General features: G+C 35.1%; 1 protein-coding gene across 1 annotated transcript in view; it reads right to left on the bottom strand.

Moving 5' to 3' along the window:
• Positions 1-19,130, bottom strand: part of LOC137753086 (zinc finger protein 607-like) — a 60,914-nt gene that overhangs the window by 22,266 nt on the left and 19,518 nt on the right. Inside the window, 1 exon segment of the mRNA XM_068528066.1 lies at positions 10,040-10,954. Within this exon segment, the coding sequence (XP_068384167.1) occupies positions 10,040-10,954 (915 nt within the window).

Here is a 19,130-nt window from a genome sequence, read left to right as displayed (position 1 = left end):
AATAATAATTTTTTAATGACTCCTAATTAAAATTTCCACCAGAACTATAAAAATTCTGAGTTCAGCTGTGCTACCATAACTAATTACTATTTTTTTTTAAGAATAATTTTGGAGCTCTAGTCTTGAAATGCAATCACAATGGGAATCATTGCAGGAGAGAACACCTGGGGTATACAGATTTCAAGAACTCTACTCAAAGCTAAAGAGAAGCCCACTCCTTTCTTATTTTATGCCAATTCTTTTTCTTTTACCTTTTTACTAGTTTAAATATAAAAGAAAAAAAAACAACAATAATAGATATTCTTCTCCCACAAGATATTCACAGAACTGCTGCATCTATGGTGATTCTCTTTTTCTGGAACGGGCATACATCATCAGGTCATGTTAAACATCAGGAGAACTAGATCTCATCAAAATCACATTCAGCTAGTTGATTTATTTATTTCTTCCTTGAGAGCCAGATAATCTGAGACTCAGGGGCCCCAGTAATTTCTGGAATTGGAAAAAACCACCTGGGACTAAAAGGGGATATTGGGTAAATTTCATAACATTTCCTATCTCAACTGCAGTGGAATGAACAAGACAACAGACACACGCATTAAGTTGATTTCAAGATCTTTTCCCAACACAGGCTTCTACCATAGGGATAATGTCTTAAGCATAGAAATGCCTAATACTCCTAAATCATTTTGAAAACCTATTACTTATTTTTGAGGAGCCAGAATCAGATATGTCGAGCTGTAGACTGGAAGCAGAAGCAGTTAACAATGGAGATTTTAGGCAGTTTGCTGAGGAAAACTGTTTCTCCAGACCTCCTTAAAGAATTCAACAAGGTTCAAAGCTTCAGGGATACTTGTGAATGTGTCCACATCTACTAGAAATACAGGAGTTTTCTTTGATCAAAAAAAGTTGTATTGGGCACTTCCCTGGCGATCCAGTGGTTAAGTCTCCGAGCTTCCACTGCGGGGATGGAGATGGGGGGTAAGGGGGGCACGCAGATTCAATTCCTGGTTGGGGAACTAGGATCCCGCATGCCAGCACGGCGCGGCCAAAAAAAAAAAAAAAAAAGTTGGATCTTCTAGAAATTTTTAAATGAGTAGTAAACAATGATTCATGTCAATAAAAGCAAAGAAAAACAAAACAAAAAATATACTAGTTACACAGGTGCCATTTCCCCTGGTGTGCTGAGTTCCCTGCTCTTATCTGAAGTGCAGAGCTCACACTGAAGCCTCACAAAGCATCCCTTTCTGTACGCCTATTACATCTTCTAGAGTTTTGTTACCAAAAATCTGGAAAAGCTAAAACATACTTATTTCTAAGAGTTCACCTAAAATCTTCTATTCCATTTATCTCTATTATTATTTATGTAAATATTATCATAACAAGTTAACGCTTCTTACTGATAAATTTTGTGACAGAAATATTATGAATTTACAGACTTTCAGTAAACCTAGTACATTCAACGTATTATACTTAATATTGATGACTCTAAAAACATGTCTGTATTAATTAAACCAACAAACTTAAACGTGTTTTCACTCATTAAAAATCAGTCCTGGATCATGTGATCCTTTCAAACTTTAGGTTAATTTCTGTTGTATTTAGAAATGTTTGATTTGTAAGCACTTACTTTCCTTTAAGTCAATTAAATAGAGCTCATTTACAAATTAATTTTTACATAAAGATAGAATCAGAGATCTCATAGCTTCATTTTAAAACCTAGTCATGAATCAAGTATTTCAATATAAAACTTATTAGTTTATAAATAACAGTTGGAATAAGTTAAGTTTACTCATTTGAGTTTTAAAAGTCCTCTTTTCCCTTTTTCTTCTTACAGTTTCGGGTTCTACTAATTGAGCCAAGGCCATAGTCTCAGGCAATGTGGGTTGGGTTTGTATTTCAAAACTCTTTTGCTGATTAACAAGAATTTTTTTTAATAATAAGAAATAAATGCACTCTCAAACTCCGCTACTAAATTTGACTGGAGGGTGTTAGCACTATAAGAAATAGCAGGCATGAGAAACACTAATTTTAGTAACAGGAATAGCACTATTAAGATTTTTTTATAATCAATTTGGGGACATGTAACATTCTTCACATCAGTAAAACCAGCCAAGTTACATTAATATGCTAGGATAAAATACTATTAAGTGTTTTATAGAGTATCTTTCTCCATGATACTCATATTTAGTAGGTGATATTCTACATTCATCAATGAAAAAACAAGGCACTAAGATGTCATGAACACTATGAACACAGTTTCATATTTTAAAAATCTGACAACAGACCCTATGTTCTAAATTTCAACAAGATACCATCTCCAACTTATGTATACTTACTTTAAGCCTGCTTTCTTCACTCACTAATTCTTCAGCAACTAATCCAGGCCAAAATCATTATGATTCACAATGGTATATTTGTCTTTATATTGCAGAGCCAAATTAATTAACCTGTTGCCTACTGTTAGAATTTTGTTTTTAATTTTTGGTTATCAAAAATATATGTTGAGGGGGCTTCCCTGGTGGCGCAGTGGTTGAGAATCTGCCTGCCAGTGCAGGGGACACGGGTTCGAGCCCTGGTCTGGGAAGATCCCACATGCCGCGGAGCAACTAGGCCCGTGAGCCACAATTACTGAGCCTGCGCGTCTGGAGCCTGTGCTCCGCAACAAGAGAGGCCGCGATAATGAGAGGCCCGCGCACCGCGATGAAGAGTGGTCCCCGCTTCCCACAACTGGAGAAAGCCCTCGTACAGAAACGAAGACCCAACACAGCCATAAATAAATAAATAAATAAAATAAATAAACCCAAAGTTAAAAAAAAATAAAAATTAAAAAAAATTAAAAAAATATATATATGTTGAATGCTCTTGCATGTTATGAATCTCTGTAGATATTTCCTTAACTTGATTGCTAAAAGTAGAATTTGGGATAAAATAATCAGACCTTTACTAATTACCTACAGCATGCCAGATCCTGCAATCATAGTATTTGAGGTGATACAAAGACTAAAATGACATAGTTTTTACCTTAAACTGCCTTATAATGTAGTAAGATAACCTCCCAACAATATATATATATTTTGCTAAAATTATATAAATATTAAAAAAATAAAAACTATCACTACTTGACAAAAAAAAAAAAAAAAAAAGAAATTACTACTACTCCCAGTATCATATTGTTTTTTCCCCTAAATCTCTCAGATTTAGCTCTTCAATTCATATGAATGAAGGGTGGGCAAGGTGTAAAGTAGGCATCATGATTTTTTTCCATACATATATTCAATTCATCCAGCAATACTTATGAAAAACATTCTTTTCCCAATTTATAACAAAGTGTTAACTTTGTCTTACACGTGTGAGCCTGTTTCTGGACTCTACATCTGTTGACCTATTTGTCTACCCTTAACCAAGGCCACATGGATAATTCCAAGGCTATAATGGATAATGGGAGTTGATGCCTGCTAGTACAAGTCCTTTAGTTTTGTTGTTGTTGCTCTTGTTCCTCCCCTCTTCCTCCTCCTGCTTCTTGAAATTTGTCTTACCTGTTCTTGGTCCTTTGCAATTTCAAGTATATTTTAGAATCAGTTTGTCAGTTACACACAAACACACACACAGAGCCTGATGGTATTTTGGGGGGATAGTGTACAATAAATATACAACTCAGATTGCAGAGAACTGAAATTATTTCAAGAGTCTCCCAATCCACAAACACAGTATATATTCTTTATTTAGGTATTGCTGCATCTCAATACAGTTCATAATTTTCTGTGTAGAAGTTTTGCATGTCTTTTGCTAGATTTATTGCTAGGTATTTGATTTTTTTTAATACTATTGTAAACTATAGTTAAAAATAACATTTAAAAGTGTTTGTTGCTGGTACATATATACAATTTTTAAAATACTGACATTATAGCCAGCAACCTTACTAATTTCATACATTCATTCTAAGCTGCCTGAAATTCTTTTAGATACTCTATGTACACGTAATGACAATTTTATTTTTTCCTTTCCAACCTTTAAGTCTTTTCTACTTGCCCTTTGCACTGGCTAAGCTCGCCAATACAATGTTGAGTAGTAATGGTGACTATGGATATCCTGTCTCACGTCAAATCTCAGGGGGAAAGTTTTCAATACTTCAACATTAAGAAAAATTTTTTGTAGATAAAACCCTTTAAGATATAAGATCCTTTCTACTCCGAGGACATGATCTGAACAACTCTAATCTTTTAAAATGCCTTGAAACTTATGGCTCGACCACATGACCAATTTTTATATTGTTTCATATGCACAAGAAAATATTGTGTATTCAGTCATTATTGGGTATGGTATTCTATACACGTCAAGTTCATTCATCAGATACTCAGATATTCTCTTTTACTGACTTTTTTGTTTACGTGTTCTCTCTGTATTAAGAGAGGTGGATTAAAGTCCTCCACTATAATTGCCAATTTTTCTATTTCTCCTTTGTGTTGTCATTTTTAACTTCATATATTTTAAAGTTAACGTTATTAGGTTTACAGAAAATTTTAAATTGTTGCACATTTCTGATGAGCTCACCTTTTTATCCCTCTTTATCTCGAGTTATCCTTATTTTCTTAATCAGCTTTCTTTGGATTAGTGCTTGCATGGCTTGTAGTAAAGGGTTAACACATCAGCCTAGGTTTGCCCAAATCCTGTACATTCTAAGAAAGGACTGACCTTGACAGCTTCTGGGAAATAACCTCTGATCCCTTGGCATATCTTGCCTACAAATAGTTTTTTGTATGCCTGAGGCCTTGCTTTATCAGTTTGACTAGCATTATGAACTTAAATATGCCTCCGCAAAATTCACATATCGAAATCCTAACCCGAATGCGACTGTGTTTGGATACAGGGCTTAAAAGAGGTAATTAAATTAAAATGAGGCCATTTGGGTGGACCCTAATCCAATCTTACTAATGTCCCTATAACAAGATTACGACATACAGAGAGATACCAGAGATGCACACACACAGAGAAAAGGCCCTGTGAGTACACAGTGAGAAGGCAGCCATCTGCAAGCCAGAAGCCCTGGGAGAAACCAAACCTGATGACATCTTGATTTTCCAGTTTCCAGAACTATGAAAAAATAAGCTACCCAGTCTGTAAATTTTTGTTGTTGTGTTGTTTTAAAATACACATAACATAAAATTTCCCATCTTAACAATTTTTAAGTATACATTTCAGTGGTATTATATATATTGACATTGTGTGTAGTTATCACCACCACTGAATCCCATAACTCTTCATTTTGTAACACTAAAACTCTATACTTATTATTAATCAATAATTCCCCACTCTCCCCTCCCCCAGTCACTGGCAACCATCATTACAAGTTCTATAATTTTTGACTAAGTACCTCACATAAGTGGAATCATTCAATATTTGCCTTTTGTGACAATTTATTTCATTTACCAGAATGTCCTCAAGGTTCATCTTTGTTTAGCATATTACTGAATTTCCTCCTTTTTAAAGGCTGGATAACATTTCATTCTATGTATATACCACATTTGTCTTATGGACACCTGGGTTTCCTCCACATTTCAGCTAAGGTGAACAATGCTGCTATGAACATGAGTGTATAACTAGCTTTTAAAGACCCTGACCTCAAGTATATGCACAAGTGGAATTGCTGGATCATATATAATTCTATTTTTAATCTTTTGAGAAACCTACATACTGTTTCCCACAACGGTTATACCACTTTACATTCCCACCAATAGTAGAGAAGGGTTCCAATTTCTCTACATCCTTTCCAACACTGTTCTTTTCTGTGGGGTTTTTTTTTTTTTTTCAATAGTAGCCATCTTAATAGATGTGAGGTGGTATCTCATTGTAGTTTTCATTTGCATTTCCTTAATGATTATTGATATTAAGTATATTTTCATGTGTTTATTCCCCATTCATATATCTTCTTTGGAGAAATGTCTGTTCAAGTCCTTTGCCCATTTTTTAAAAAATTAATTAATTTATTTATTTTTGGCTGTGTTGGGTCTTCATTTCTGTACGAGGGCTTTCTCTAGTTGTGGCAAGCGGGGGCCACTCTTCATCATGGTGCGCGGGCCTCTCACTATCGTGGCCTCTCTTGTTGCGGAGCACACGTTCCAGACGCGCAGGCTCAGTAGTTGTGGCTCACGGGCCTAGTTGCTCCGCGGCATGTGGAATCTTCCCAGACCAGGGCTTGAACCCGTGTCCCCTGAATTGGCAGGCAGCTTCTCAACCACTGGACCACCAGGGAAGCCCACCATTTTTGCTTTTATGTTGTTGTTGTTCAGTTTTAGATATAATTGCTTAACAGACATATGATTTGCAAATATTTTCCCCCATTCTATTTTTTTAAATAAATTTATTTTATTTATTTATTTATTTATTTTTTTGAGTCTTTGTTGCTGCACGCAAGCTTTCTCTAGTTGCGGCGAGCGGGAGCTACTCTTTGTTGCGGTGCACGGGCTTCTCATTGCAGTGGCTTCTCTTGCTGCAGAGCATGGGCTCTAGGCACACAGGCTTCAGTAGTTGTAGCATGCAGGCTCAGTAGTTGTGGCGCACGGGCTTAGTTGCTCTGCAGCATGTGGGATCTTCCTGGACAAGGGCTCGAACCTGTGTCCCCTGCACTGGCAGGCGGATTCTTAACCACTGTGCCACCAGGGAAGCCCTATTTTCCCCCATTCTGTAGACTGCCTTTTTACTCTGTGGATAGTGTCTTTTTTTTTTTTTCTTCAGGTGACAATGACCTACACATTCTCATCTAATGAAGATGTGTAGTTATAGAAAAGTAATTTCCAAAAATAATCTATTGAAATGATATTCCATTAGTTTCAGTGATATTATTTGAAGTGGATAGTGTCCTTTGATACAAAAGTATTTTAAATTTTCATCAAGTCCAATTTGTCTTATTTTCTTTTGCTACCTGTGTCTTTGGTGTCATATCCAAGAAAACGCCGGCAAATCCAATGTCATGAAGCTTTTGTCCTGTTTTATTCTGAAAGTTCTACTGTTTTAGGTCTTATGTTTAGGTCCTCAATCTGTTTTGAGAGTTTTTGTACATGGTGTTAGGCAAGGGTCCAGCTTCATTCTTTTGCATGTAGATATCCAGTTTTCCCAGTTCCATTTGTGGAAAAATGGTGCTTTCCTCATTGAATGGTCTTGGCAGCCTTGTCAAAAATCACCTGACCATATACGTAAGGGATTACTTGTGGGCTCTCTGTTCTATTCCATTTGTTGATATGTCTGTCTTTATGCAAGTACCACACAGTTTTGATTACTGGTGCTTTGTAATTAGGAAGTGTGAGTCCTCCAGATTTGTTCAAGATTGTTATGGCTATTGGCAGTCCTTTGAGATTCCATATGAATTTTAGGGTGGGTTTTTGTATTTCTGCCAAAAACATCATTGGGATTTTGATAGGAATTGCATTGAATCTGTAGATTGCTTTCATTAATACTGGCATTTTAATAATATTAAGTCTTTTAATCCATGAACACGGGATGTGTTTCCATTTATTTATGTCTTTTATAGTTTCTTTCAGCAATGTTTTGTAGCTTTCATTGTACAAATCTTTTACTTCCTTGGTTAATTCCACTATTTCATTCTTTTTGATGCTATTGTAAAGGGACTTGTTTTTGAAATTTCCTTTTCATATTGTTCATTGTTAGTGTATAGAAATGCAATTGATTTTTACATGTTGACTTTGCATCCTGAAACTTTGCTGAATTCATTTATTAGATCTAACAGCTTTCTTATGGAGTCCTGAGGGTTTTCTACATATAACATCATGTCACCTATGAACAGAGATGATTTTACTTTTTCCTTTCGAATTTGGATGCCTTTATTTTTCTTGCATAATTGATCTGCTGAGAACTTCCAGTACTATGTTGAATAGAAGTGGTAAAAGCAAGCATGCTTGTCTTGTTTCCTGATATTAGATAAAATCTTGATGTTTATCAAGTATTATGTTTGCTGTGGGTCTTTCATATAGCTTTTATTTTGCAGAGATAGTTTCATATATAGCTTTTGTTATGATTGAGATGATTTCCTTCTGTTCCTATTTTGTTGAGTGTTTTTATCATAAAAGGGTGTTGAATTCTGTCAAATGCTTTTTCTGCAATAATTGAGATGACCATGTTTTCTTCCTTCATTTTGTTGATGTGACATGTTACATTGGTGAACTTTCATATGATGAACCATCCTTGCATTTCAGGAATAAATCCCATTTGGTCATTTTGTATAATTCTTTTAATATGCTGCTGAATCGTTTGCTAGTACTCTGTTGAGGATTTTTGAATCAATAATCATAAGAGACAATGTTCTGTAGTTTTCTTTCTTGCAGTGTTTTTGAGTAGCTTTGGCAACAGGGTTGTGCTGGTCTCACAGAATCAGTTAGGAAGTATTCCCTCCTCTTCAACTTTTTTGAAAAGTTTGAGAAAGATTAGTATTAGTTCTTGTTTAAATTCACCAGTGAAGCCACCAGATCCAGGACTTTTCTTTGTTGGGAGGTTTTTTATTTTGGCCATGCTGCATGGCTTGCAGGATCTTAGTTCTCCAACCAGGGATTGAACCCAGGCCACGGCAGTGAAAGCCCGGAATCCTAACCACTAGGCCACCAGTGAACTCCCTGTTGGGAGATTTTTTTTGTGACCGAGTCAATTTCCTTACTACTTATAGAGTAGTTACCAGTCTATTCAGGTTTTCTATTTATTCATGTTTAACTCCATGGTTTTACGTTTCTAGGAATTTGTCCATTTCACCTAGGCTATCCAACTTCTGGCACACAATTGTTCATTGTACTCTCATAATCCCTTTATTTCTGTATAATTGGTAGTAATGTCTCCCCACTTACACTTTTTTGTGTGTGAATTTATTTTTTAATTTTGTATCACAACTTTTTTTTAATTCAAGTATAGTTAATTTACCCACTTTCACTTTTGATTGTAGTAATTTGAGTCTCCTCCCTTTTTTCTTAGCTCATTTAGCTAAAGGTTTGCCAATTTTGTTGATCTTTTTGAAGAACTTCTGGTTTCAAGATTTTCTCTGTTGTTATTCTGTTCTCTTATTTCATATATCACTGCTCTATTCTTTATTTCTCCTTCTGCTAGCTTTGTGTTGTTTGTTCTTTTTCTAGCTCCTTAAGCTGTAAAGTTAGGTTGTTAATTTGAGACCTCTCTTGTTTTTTAATATAAGCATTTATAGCCAAACATTCCCCTTTAGCACCACTTGTATGCCTTAAATTTAGTTTTCTTTGTCAATCATACTTCAGTAAAGCTGGTGGGAAAAAAAGATGGGCCTTGTTGGGGCTGCATACTTCTTTACCAAAAAATACAGAACCCTCACAGCCTCTGCTGGGCTTACTGCCATGAATAGCTATCTCTGTGTCAGACTCAATGCGTACTCCTTTGTTCTGCTTAATCACGGGTATTAGTGGTACTCAGGCACGCCCCCAGTTTTCTGGATGTCACACCCCACAGAGAAGGAGTTTGTGTCCTGCCACTGCAGAACAAAGTGGGCTGTGTGCAGCTATATTGCCATTGTCAGATGTGGAGTTGATCGACTGGCTATGGGTTACTGACACATTGCAAGGAACTAGATCTTGTGCATTCTATCTCCTCTCTTGCCATAAGTAAACACTGTTCTACTTGATCCTGGGGTGTATTTTTACTATTCTCCATGACCTCAAATCATGCACTGGTCTTTTTCTTGGTGGCACTTATCTGCCTTACAACCTTGGCCAAAGAGCCTGGGCACTCAGTGAATAGTGAAAAAGGGGGAATGCCATAAAAGACTTTCTAATATAAAGTACAGTATAAATTCTCTGAAAGTGAACAGTATTTGGATCATAACTGAAAAACTTAAAACACTGTTTAAATTTCAAGGAGTTCCTGCCAGCCTAAATTATCTGATGCTTTATAAGAACTGAACCATGTAAAATCCTTCTCATATTCTCTTCATTTAAATTGTTTCTCAAGTGGTATAATTCCATTGTCTACTATACATATATCCCATAAAGTCTCTCTCCAGTATGAATTCTGTGATGTACCTTAAGCATTGAACTAAGTCTAAAGGACTTCCCGCATTTGTGGCATTCAAAGGGTTTTTCACCAGTATGAATACTCTGATGTACTTTAAGGCTTGAACTGAGCCTAAAGGACTTCCCGCATTTGTTACACTCAAAAGGTTTCTCACCACTGTGAATACTCTGATGTCGAGTAAGGCGTCCATACACACTAAACGCCTTCCCACATGCCTTACATTCATAGGGTTTCTCACCAGTATGAAATCTGTGGTGTATAGTAAGTTGATGGCTACTCCTAAAAGTCTTTCCACACTCCTTACATTCATAGGGTTTCTCACCAGTATGAATTCTCTCATGTCTAACAAGATGTGAAGCATGACTAAAAGCCTTCCCACAATCTTTACATTCATAGGGTTTTTCACCAGTATGAATCCTGTCATGTTGTATAAGGTTTGAGGCTTGACTAAAGGCCTTCCCACATTCCTTACATTCATAGGGTTTCTCACCAGTATGAATTCTCTGATGTATTCTAAGTGTTCCAACGTCACTAAAGGCCTTCCCACATTCCTTACATCCATAGGATTTCTCACCAGTATGAACTCTTCCATGTTGAGCAAGGTTTGAGGCACGACTAAAGGCCTTCCCACATTCTTCACATTCATAGGGTTTCTCACCAGTATGAATTCTCTTATGTACTTTAAAGTCTGTAAGACGACTAAAGGCCTTGCCACATTCCCTACATTCATACGGTTTCTCACCAGTATGAATTATTTGATGTACTCTTAGGTCTGTATGACGACTAAAGGCCTTCCCACATTCCTTACATTCATATGGTTTCTCTCCATTATCAATTCTGTGATGTAGAGTAAGAGATGAACGTTTTCTATAAATGTATGTTTTTCCATTGCTGATTATTTCATATCTTGAGTCCAAATCTAAAACAAATAAGAAAAAAGAAGTTTCTTTGACCACAAAACATTTTATAGAATTAAGAGAAAATTGAAAATTTCACCCATTAGAGATGGTTTAAAGAACTCTAAAATACAGTTATAAAACTTCAAAACTTAAAAGGAAGGCTCAGAAAAAGTAAGTTTATGCAGTAGAGCAGTGGTAAACAAAGACACGCACTGAACACATCCAGCCCTGATTTGTAGTGTTTGCCAATGTCTATGGTGTAAATACTCCCACCACAGGCAATTCCAAGCTATCAGTGTAATGTAATTGAACCTGAACTTAGGATGATAAGTAAAATCTTGTCCCTAGAGAGCCAGTATCAGCCAGCTCTAAATACCACTTCCATCTAAAATATATATACATAAATAAAATTTAAAAAAGCAATTATACCTGATCATTCTTCAATTACAATTCCCCTAAAAATACACATTTCTGCCACTGTGACTCTTCCTCTCCTGTGCATAGCCACGTGTGCTTTTATTTGTTCTTCATAACACATTAAGATATTGAGAGTCTTTACTTAGTTATTCCTCCCCTGACACTTTATTATTTATCCTTACATATGTTCAACCTGTTTCATTCCTTCATATCTTTTCTCAGGTCCTCTCTAGCTTTCCCTTTTAACCAAGGCCAACCATTCTGGTCATCCCCAGAAAAGTATGTCCATCAATTCTCTGACATATACCAGGTATACCAGTTGTATGGTATTTTGAACATTTAGGGACTTTGGGCAAAAGAGGGCACTTGAATTATATAGAAGAGTCTAGAAGAATGCGAAGAATTATATTAAAAAGAATTGGCAGTTGTGGGCTGAATGATAAAAATCTGTATGAAGTATCTTGAGCAAAATCCAAAGCGTTTAATGAGGGAGCTATAAGTTGAGGGCAAAACACATCTTCTTGTACCTAGAGTATGGTATGTGTACAAAAAGTTGAAATAATATTAACAACACTCTTCAAAATTGAGTAACAATAGAAATTAATAAATATTAGAAAACCAAAAGCCCTTTCATCTGGAAATGGAAATGCCCTCTCCAAAAATGCTAGATCACTATGGAAAGAAAAAACTGAAATAAAAGAGTTCTAGTAAATGGACTACACAGAAAATAAGCACAAATCTGAACCTTGGGCATTCAATTTCACCACGCAGAGAATGCAAAACTTAAAATAATTATCTCTATAAAAAAAGGTGAGTTGAGAATCAAAGCCTAACATGTAGAAAATAAACAACAAAATAGAAGGAGGCATAAAGATAAAGATAAAAGCAGAACATAATGAGTTAGAAAACAGTAACATTAACAAATAAAGAGCTGGTACTTTAAAAAAATCATTATAAGAAATATTAGATAAACCAATTAAAGACAGCTAAATAAAAATAAGAAAAGAGGAAAACAAGAACCACAGAGGGGGACTTCCCTGGTGGTCCAGTGGTTAAGAATCTGCCTTCCAATGCAGGGGATGAGGGTTCGAGCCCTTGTCGGGGAACTGAGATCCCACGTGCTGCGGGGCAACTAAGCCCACGCGCTGCAACTACTGAGCCCACGTGCCACAACTAGAGAGACCGTGTGCTGCAACTATGGAGCCCATGCGCTGTGAAGCCCATGCACCACAGCTACAGAGCCCACGCACTCTTGAGTCCATGTGCCACAACTACTGAGCCCATGCACTCTGGAGCCTGCACACCACAACTAGAGAGAACCCTGCATGCCTCAACAAAGAACCTGTGCGCTGCAACAGAAGATCCTACATGCCACAACTAAGACCCAACACAGCCAAAAATAAATAAATAATTAATCTTAAAAAAAAAAAACCCACAGAGGAATTTATTTAAATTACAAGGGTACTATGTGAATACTTTTGAAAGTATGGATAATTTTCTAGGAAAATTTATTAAAATTGAACACAGAAAAGAAAGCCTAAACCAACCAGATGCTACAGAATAAACAGAAAAAAAGCTGCCAGGAAAAAATTAAGACGTGTCATAAGCATATTTCAACACCTATATTGTAATTTCTCAATATCTAGATCTAAAATATGGATACAGCATAATTGGATAAAGGGAAAATTTAGGAAGCCAGCAGGCATAACCCTAGAAATCTTATGCCAAAAAGAGAGGAAGACTTGAAAGGCTTGGAGAGTTTTGATTGGCCAAAACTAAAAAGACAGTAGCATAAAAATGATTGTGACAGATAATAAACCATGCAATAAAAAGCAATGAATCAGCAATGATACAAGAGAAAAAAATTATTTCTCATCATTAAATAACTCCTTAATTGAAGAAGTTCTAGTTCCAGTATGGCAGCATGAAGTTCCTACAGCCTGCCCCCTCTCTGATTTCAACTATTAACACTTGACAAAATACAAAAATTAACTACATAAGGGCTGTAAATAAAAGGAGGTGGGCTTTGGAAAGGAGTCAGACTTTACAAAGCAACCCAGACTGAGCTGAGTTTCTTGCTTAACTCACTCTCATGTCCTTGCTTCAAGGGCAGGTCCCAGTTATTGTGGGGTAAGCGTGGGCTACAAAAATTCCAACAGAAACTCCACAATGTTTCTGGCTATAAGAACAATGAGAGGGAGCACTGCCAAACTGGAAAGCAAGCGGGGAATGCTGGGACAAAAACAGCCAGAGAAGATTTCCTAATTTGGTATTTGGGTATAGATCAGTACAACATTCAGTCTTACCAACAACAGCACATGCATGAGAAGGATATAAATCAGTGCGGCAACACTATACATAGTAAACAATCTGAAAACCTTCCCACAAAGAAAATTCCAAGCACAGGCAGTTTCACTGGTGAATTATTTCAAATACTTAGTGAAGAAGTACTACCAGTTCTAAACAAACTATTCCAGAAAATTGAGGAGTGAATCAGTCTATGCAGCTAGTTACTCTGATACCAAACAGGAGAAAAACAGTATAAGAAGTGAAAATTACACACTATAAAACCTTGTAAACATATATGCAAAATACTAAACACTATCTTAACTAACAGAATCCATCAATACATAAAAAAGGTAATACGTAATGCCTGTCTTAGTCCTTTTGGGCTACTATAACAAAAAATAAAGACTGGGTAGCTTATAAACAACAGAAATTTATTTCTCACAGTTCCAGAGGCTGAGAAGTCCAAGATCAAGGGACCAGTATGGTCATATTCTGGTGAAGGCCTTCTTCCTGGTTCATAGCCAGTGCCTTCTCAATGCATCCTCATATGGTGTAAGGGGTGAGGAATCTCTGTGGTAACTCTTAATAGGAACACTAATTCCACTCATGAGTGCTCCACCTTCATGAGCTAAGCATCTCCCAAAGGCTTTCCCTCCTAATGCCATCATCTTTGGGGGTTCAGATTTCAGTATAATACTGGGGGTAGAAACATTCAGACCGTAGCGATGATCAATCCCAGGAATACAAGATTGGTTTAATATTTGAAAATTTCATCAATATAATTCACTATATTAACAAAATAAAATTTAAAAAACCCATATGGATGTCTAAAAATTTTTTTTTAAAAAGCATTTAATAAAAGCCACATCCATCCCTCATAAAAAGAACTTATCCTAATAAAGATCATCTGCAAAAAACCCCACAGCTAACACCATATCCAATGGTGAGAGAATTATGCCTACCACATACGATCAGAACAATAAAAAGTTATGCCCTCACCACTTCTACTCAACATTGGACTAGAGGTTCCAGGCAGTGCAATAAATCAAAAAATAAGTAAAGGCATGCAGGAGAAAAATTAAGATACAAAAATGTCCTTAATCATATGTGTAGAAAGTCAAATGTAAACTATAAAACAGCTACTAGAAAATAATAATTGAGTTTAGCAAGGCTGAAGTATATACAACCAATATGTAAATATGAGCGAACACTCAGGGATTCAGTTTTTAAAAATACAATTTAAAGTAGTATCCAAAATAGGACATAGTGAGGGATATATCTCACAAAAGATATGTAAGATCTGCACACTATAAACTATAAAACATTGCTGAGAAAAGTTAAAGATATAAATAAACAGAGAGACATATCATGTTTATGGAATGTACAACTTGATACTGTTAAGATGTCAATAATTATTGCTGAATTGATTTATAGATTCAATGTAATTCCAGTAAAAATCCCAGCAGACTTTTTTGTGGTCCATGATGAAATTGACAAGCTGATCCTAAAATTTATAGGGAAATGCAAAGGACCTAGAATAGTCAAAACAACTTTGAAAAGACCACAGTACGAGGACTAAATAACACTACTTAATTATAAGACTTATGAAGATACCCTAATCAGCAAGTTGATGTGTCAAGACACGTCAATTAATGGAACAGATGATCAGAAATAGATCTATACATATATGAAAAACTTAGTTTCATCATTTCAAAGGCAATAGAGTGAAGAAAGAATAGTCTTTTCAAGAAATGATGCAGGAACAATTGGGATATCCATATGCCAAAAAAGAATCCATACTTTGATAAACAAAAATGAACTAAAAAATGGATCACAGACCTGAATGTAAAACATAAAACTGTAAAACTTTTGGAAGAAAACCGGAAAAAATGTGTGACCTTGGACTAGACAAAGAATTCTTAGATACAACACCAAAAACCAAGATTCATAAAGAATAAATGGATAAACTTGATTTTGTCAAAGTTCAAAACTTCTGTTCTCCCAAGCACACTGCAACAAGAATGAAAGGAAAAATCACAGTAAACAAGAGAATATTCAAAAAGGATATCTTTTAATGTAGAATATGAAAAATAACTTACAAGTTCAATAAGAAAACAAACAACCTAATAAAACAGACAAAAGATTTTAAAAGATACTGCACTAAAGAAGACAGCAAATAAGATACTCAACGTCATTAGTTATTATGGAGAAACAGATTAAAACCACAACAAAATGCCACTATATACTTACTTGAAAGGCCAGAATTAAAAAGATTGACCATACCAATTGTTCATAAGATATGGAGGATCCAGACCTCTCTTACAGCTGGTGGAAATGTGCAATGGTATAGAAACACTGTAAAATAGTTTCTTACAAATTTAAATTTATAATCTTATTTATCTAAATCTAAATTTAAAATCTTACAAATTTAACCATACAATCCAGGCATTCAACTGCTCAGTATTTGGCCAAAAGAAATGAAAGCATATATTCATTCAAAGACTTATAAACAAATGTCTACAGCATCTTAATTTGTTATTGCTAAAAACCAAAAATGTCCATCAGCAGATAATGAGTAAATAAACTGTGGTATAACCAAATACTGGTATAGTACTGAGTAAAATACACATAACAACATGGATGAACTTCAACCTAATTATGCTGACTGAAGGAAGATGAAAAACGTCACACTATCATTCTGTTCGTATAAAACTACAGAAAATGCAATCAACTCTATTGTGACAGAAAGTAGAAAGTAGATCATTGCATACCTAAGGAAGTTGGAGGAAGACAGAGGAGGAAGATTACGAAGGGACAAGAAATGCAAAGTTTTGAAAAAAAATCATTTTAATAGATTCAGATAAAGCATTTGACAAAATTGAACACCCATTCATAGTTAAAAAAAAAAATCAGCAAACTAGGAACAAAAGAAAACTACCTCAATTCAACAAAGGTCACAAATGAAAAAACCTACCACAAGGCTTTCTTTTTTTTTTAAGACTTTCACTTTCTATGCCAACATGAAAAACACAGTAGAGACCAGAAACAGACACAGATACATACAGTGATTTCACTTCTGACAAAGGTGCCAAAGCAATCCAACAGGGAAAGGAGATTCTTTTTTTTTTAAATGGTGCTGGAATAACTGGGTATCCATATGGAAAACATGAGTCCTGAACCCTACTCACAGCGTAATAAAAAATTAACTCAAAATGGATATATAATAGAACTAAACATAAAAGCAAAAATTATAAAAGGTCAAGAAAAAGCAGGGAAAAAACTCTGCCACCTTGGGGTAGGCAAAGATTTCTTGGATAGTATACCCCAAAAAAAATCATTAAAGAGAAATTTGATAAATTGGAATTCATAACAATTTAAAAACTCCTTGTAAGATATTGTTAATAAAATTAATAGGTAAGTCACATTGTGGGAAAAAGTTTTTAATGTTCCAAAAGGACTTCCTTTTGTTCCAAAATAAAGAACAGTTACCCCTCAAATATAAGAAAATAATGATTTCAAATGGCTAAAGATTTGGATAAACACTCCAAAAAATATGAATGATCAGTAAATAAAAGAAACTCAAGATCATTAGTCATCATGGAAATGCAAAAAGATACCACTACATACCAACTATAATGTCTAGAATGTAAAGGACTGACAATAACAAGTGTTGGAAAGGAAATGGAGTAAGTGGAATGGAGCAGTGCAAAATTTCTAAAATTGTTAAACATGCAGTTACTACTCAACAATTCCACTCTTAGGTATTCACCCTATAAAAATACATGTACACAAATATTCATAACAGTTCTACTCATAACTAGTCCCAAACCGGAAACAACACAAAAGTCCGTCAGTAGGTGAACAGAAACATAAATTGTGGTCTATCCATACAACAGAATACTACTTCCCAAAAAATGAACAAAGTAGTGATACACGCAACAATATAGACATACCTCAAAGTCATTATACTGACCAATGGAAGCAAAACATAACAGAATATATAATGTATGATTCCATATTTATAAAATTATTTTAAAAGGCTAATCTAATGTACATTGATAGAAAGTTGAGCAGTCGTAGTTTGAATGGGAGTGGGCATAGGGTGCGGAAATTAATTGGGAAGGGAAACAATGGAAACCTTTCATGTACTGTAAATGTTGTGTATCTTGATTATAGTGGGAAATCTGGGTTGTTTACACTTTTTGACCATTAATACACAATGCTGCTATGAGCAACCATGTACAAGCTTTTGTGAGATGTACGTTTCCAATTTTCTAGAGTATGTAGCTAGCTATGAAGGAAAGAGATGAGAAGAAAAGCATGGCCTTCATTAGCTTGCAAAACAAGTAAGTCACATGGCATGCCAGAAGATGGAAATTGCTAAAGAAGAAAATGAAATTGGAAAGAAGACTCAGGATGGCTAGGATCAGGGGAAAGGCTCACTGCAAAACCCCACTAAAAGCATGATATTTGGGCAAAGATCTAAAGACTATAAGGGAGTGCACCCTATTGACCGGATGGTAACTCCAAGTTTAACATTTTAAGAAAGTGACCAGCTGCTTCCCCATGTGGCTGGACCTTTATTTTAACCTATTTGTGTTTCTGACTCTAAAATGTATTTCTTACAGTTGGATCATGTTTTTTATTTTTAATCCATTCTGCCTACGTTGGTCATCTAAATGGAGTGTACACTCAATTTACCTTTAATATAATTACTGATAGAATTTATGGTTAAAATTTGTTACATATTTTCTATGTGTCTTAGGCCTTTCTTCCCCTTCTGTCTCTTAATTATTACCTTCTTTTGTGTTAAATAGATATGTTCTAGGATGCCATTTGATTTCCTTTATTGTTTCTTTTGCTATATATTTTTTAGTTATTTTCTTAATGGTTTTCCTGGGAATTACAATTGACATCTTAATCTGTAACAATTTAAATCTGATCAATACCATCTTAATTATAATATTATAAAAAACTATGCTCCTGAATAGTTCCATTCATTCCCCAAGCCATGATAATTTAAATGCTTAAAAAAAATAAACAGAAGAGGGAGCTCTTAAAATCACAAATTTAGAAAAGGCATCCAGAATCTTGACTCCTTTCTCAAAATTGAGGAAAACTAATCTCATATATAAATGACCCCCCGCCCCCGCAAAAAGGCCCAAGGTCAACTTCTATACAAGAAATTATATGACTAAAGTTAATGACAGTTATAGAGACAATATATATACATCTAAAGCAAATGCCCTGAAAACAGGGAAAAAACTATACCATACTATTCAATAACATGCTAAAAGACAAGAAAAAACTTTTAGATATGAAAAATCATAAATGAGAATTAGAAAAACTCAGAATTGGGTGATAGAGCTCACAAGTAAATTTCAAATAAATGAAAAATAATGAAAGAATACCAACCTAGAAAGAATATGAGAATAAATCCAACAGATCAATGTTAACACAAATAAGAATAAAGAAATATTTGAAAAGGAT

The sequence above is a fragment of the Eschrichtius robustus genome, chromosome 19 (genome assembly GCF_028021215.1).
Source record: "Eschrichtius robustus isolate mEscRob2 chromosome 19, mEscRob2.pri, whole genome shotgun sequence".
NCBI classification, from domain to species: domain Eukaryota; kingdom Metazoa; phylum Chordata; class Mammalia; order Artiodactyla; family Eschrichtiidae; genus Eschrichtius; species Eschrichtius robustus.
This window is presented reverse-complemented; position numbering and strand designations above follow the sequence as displayed.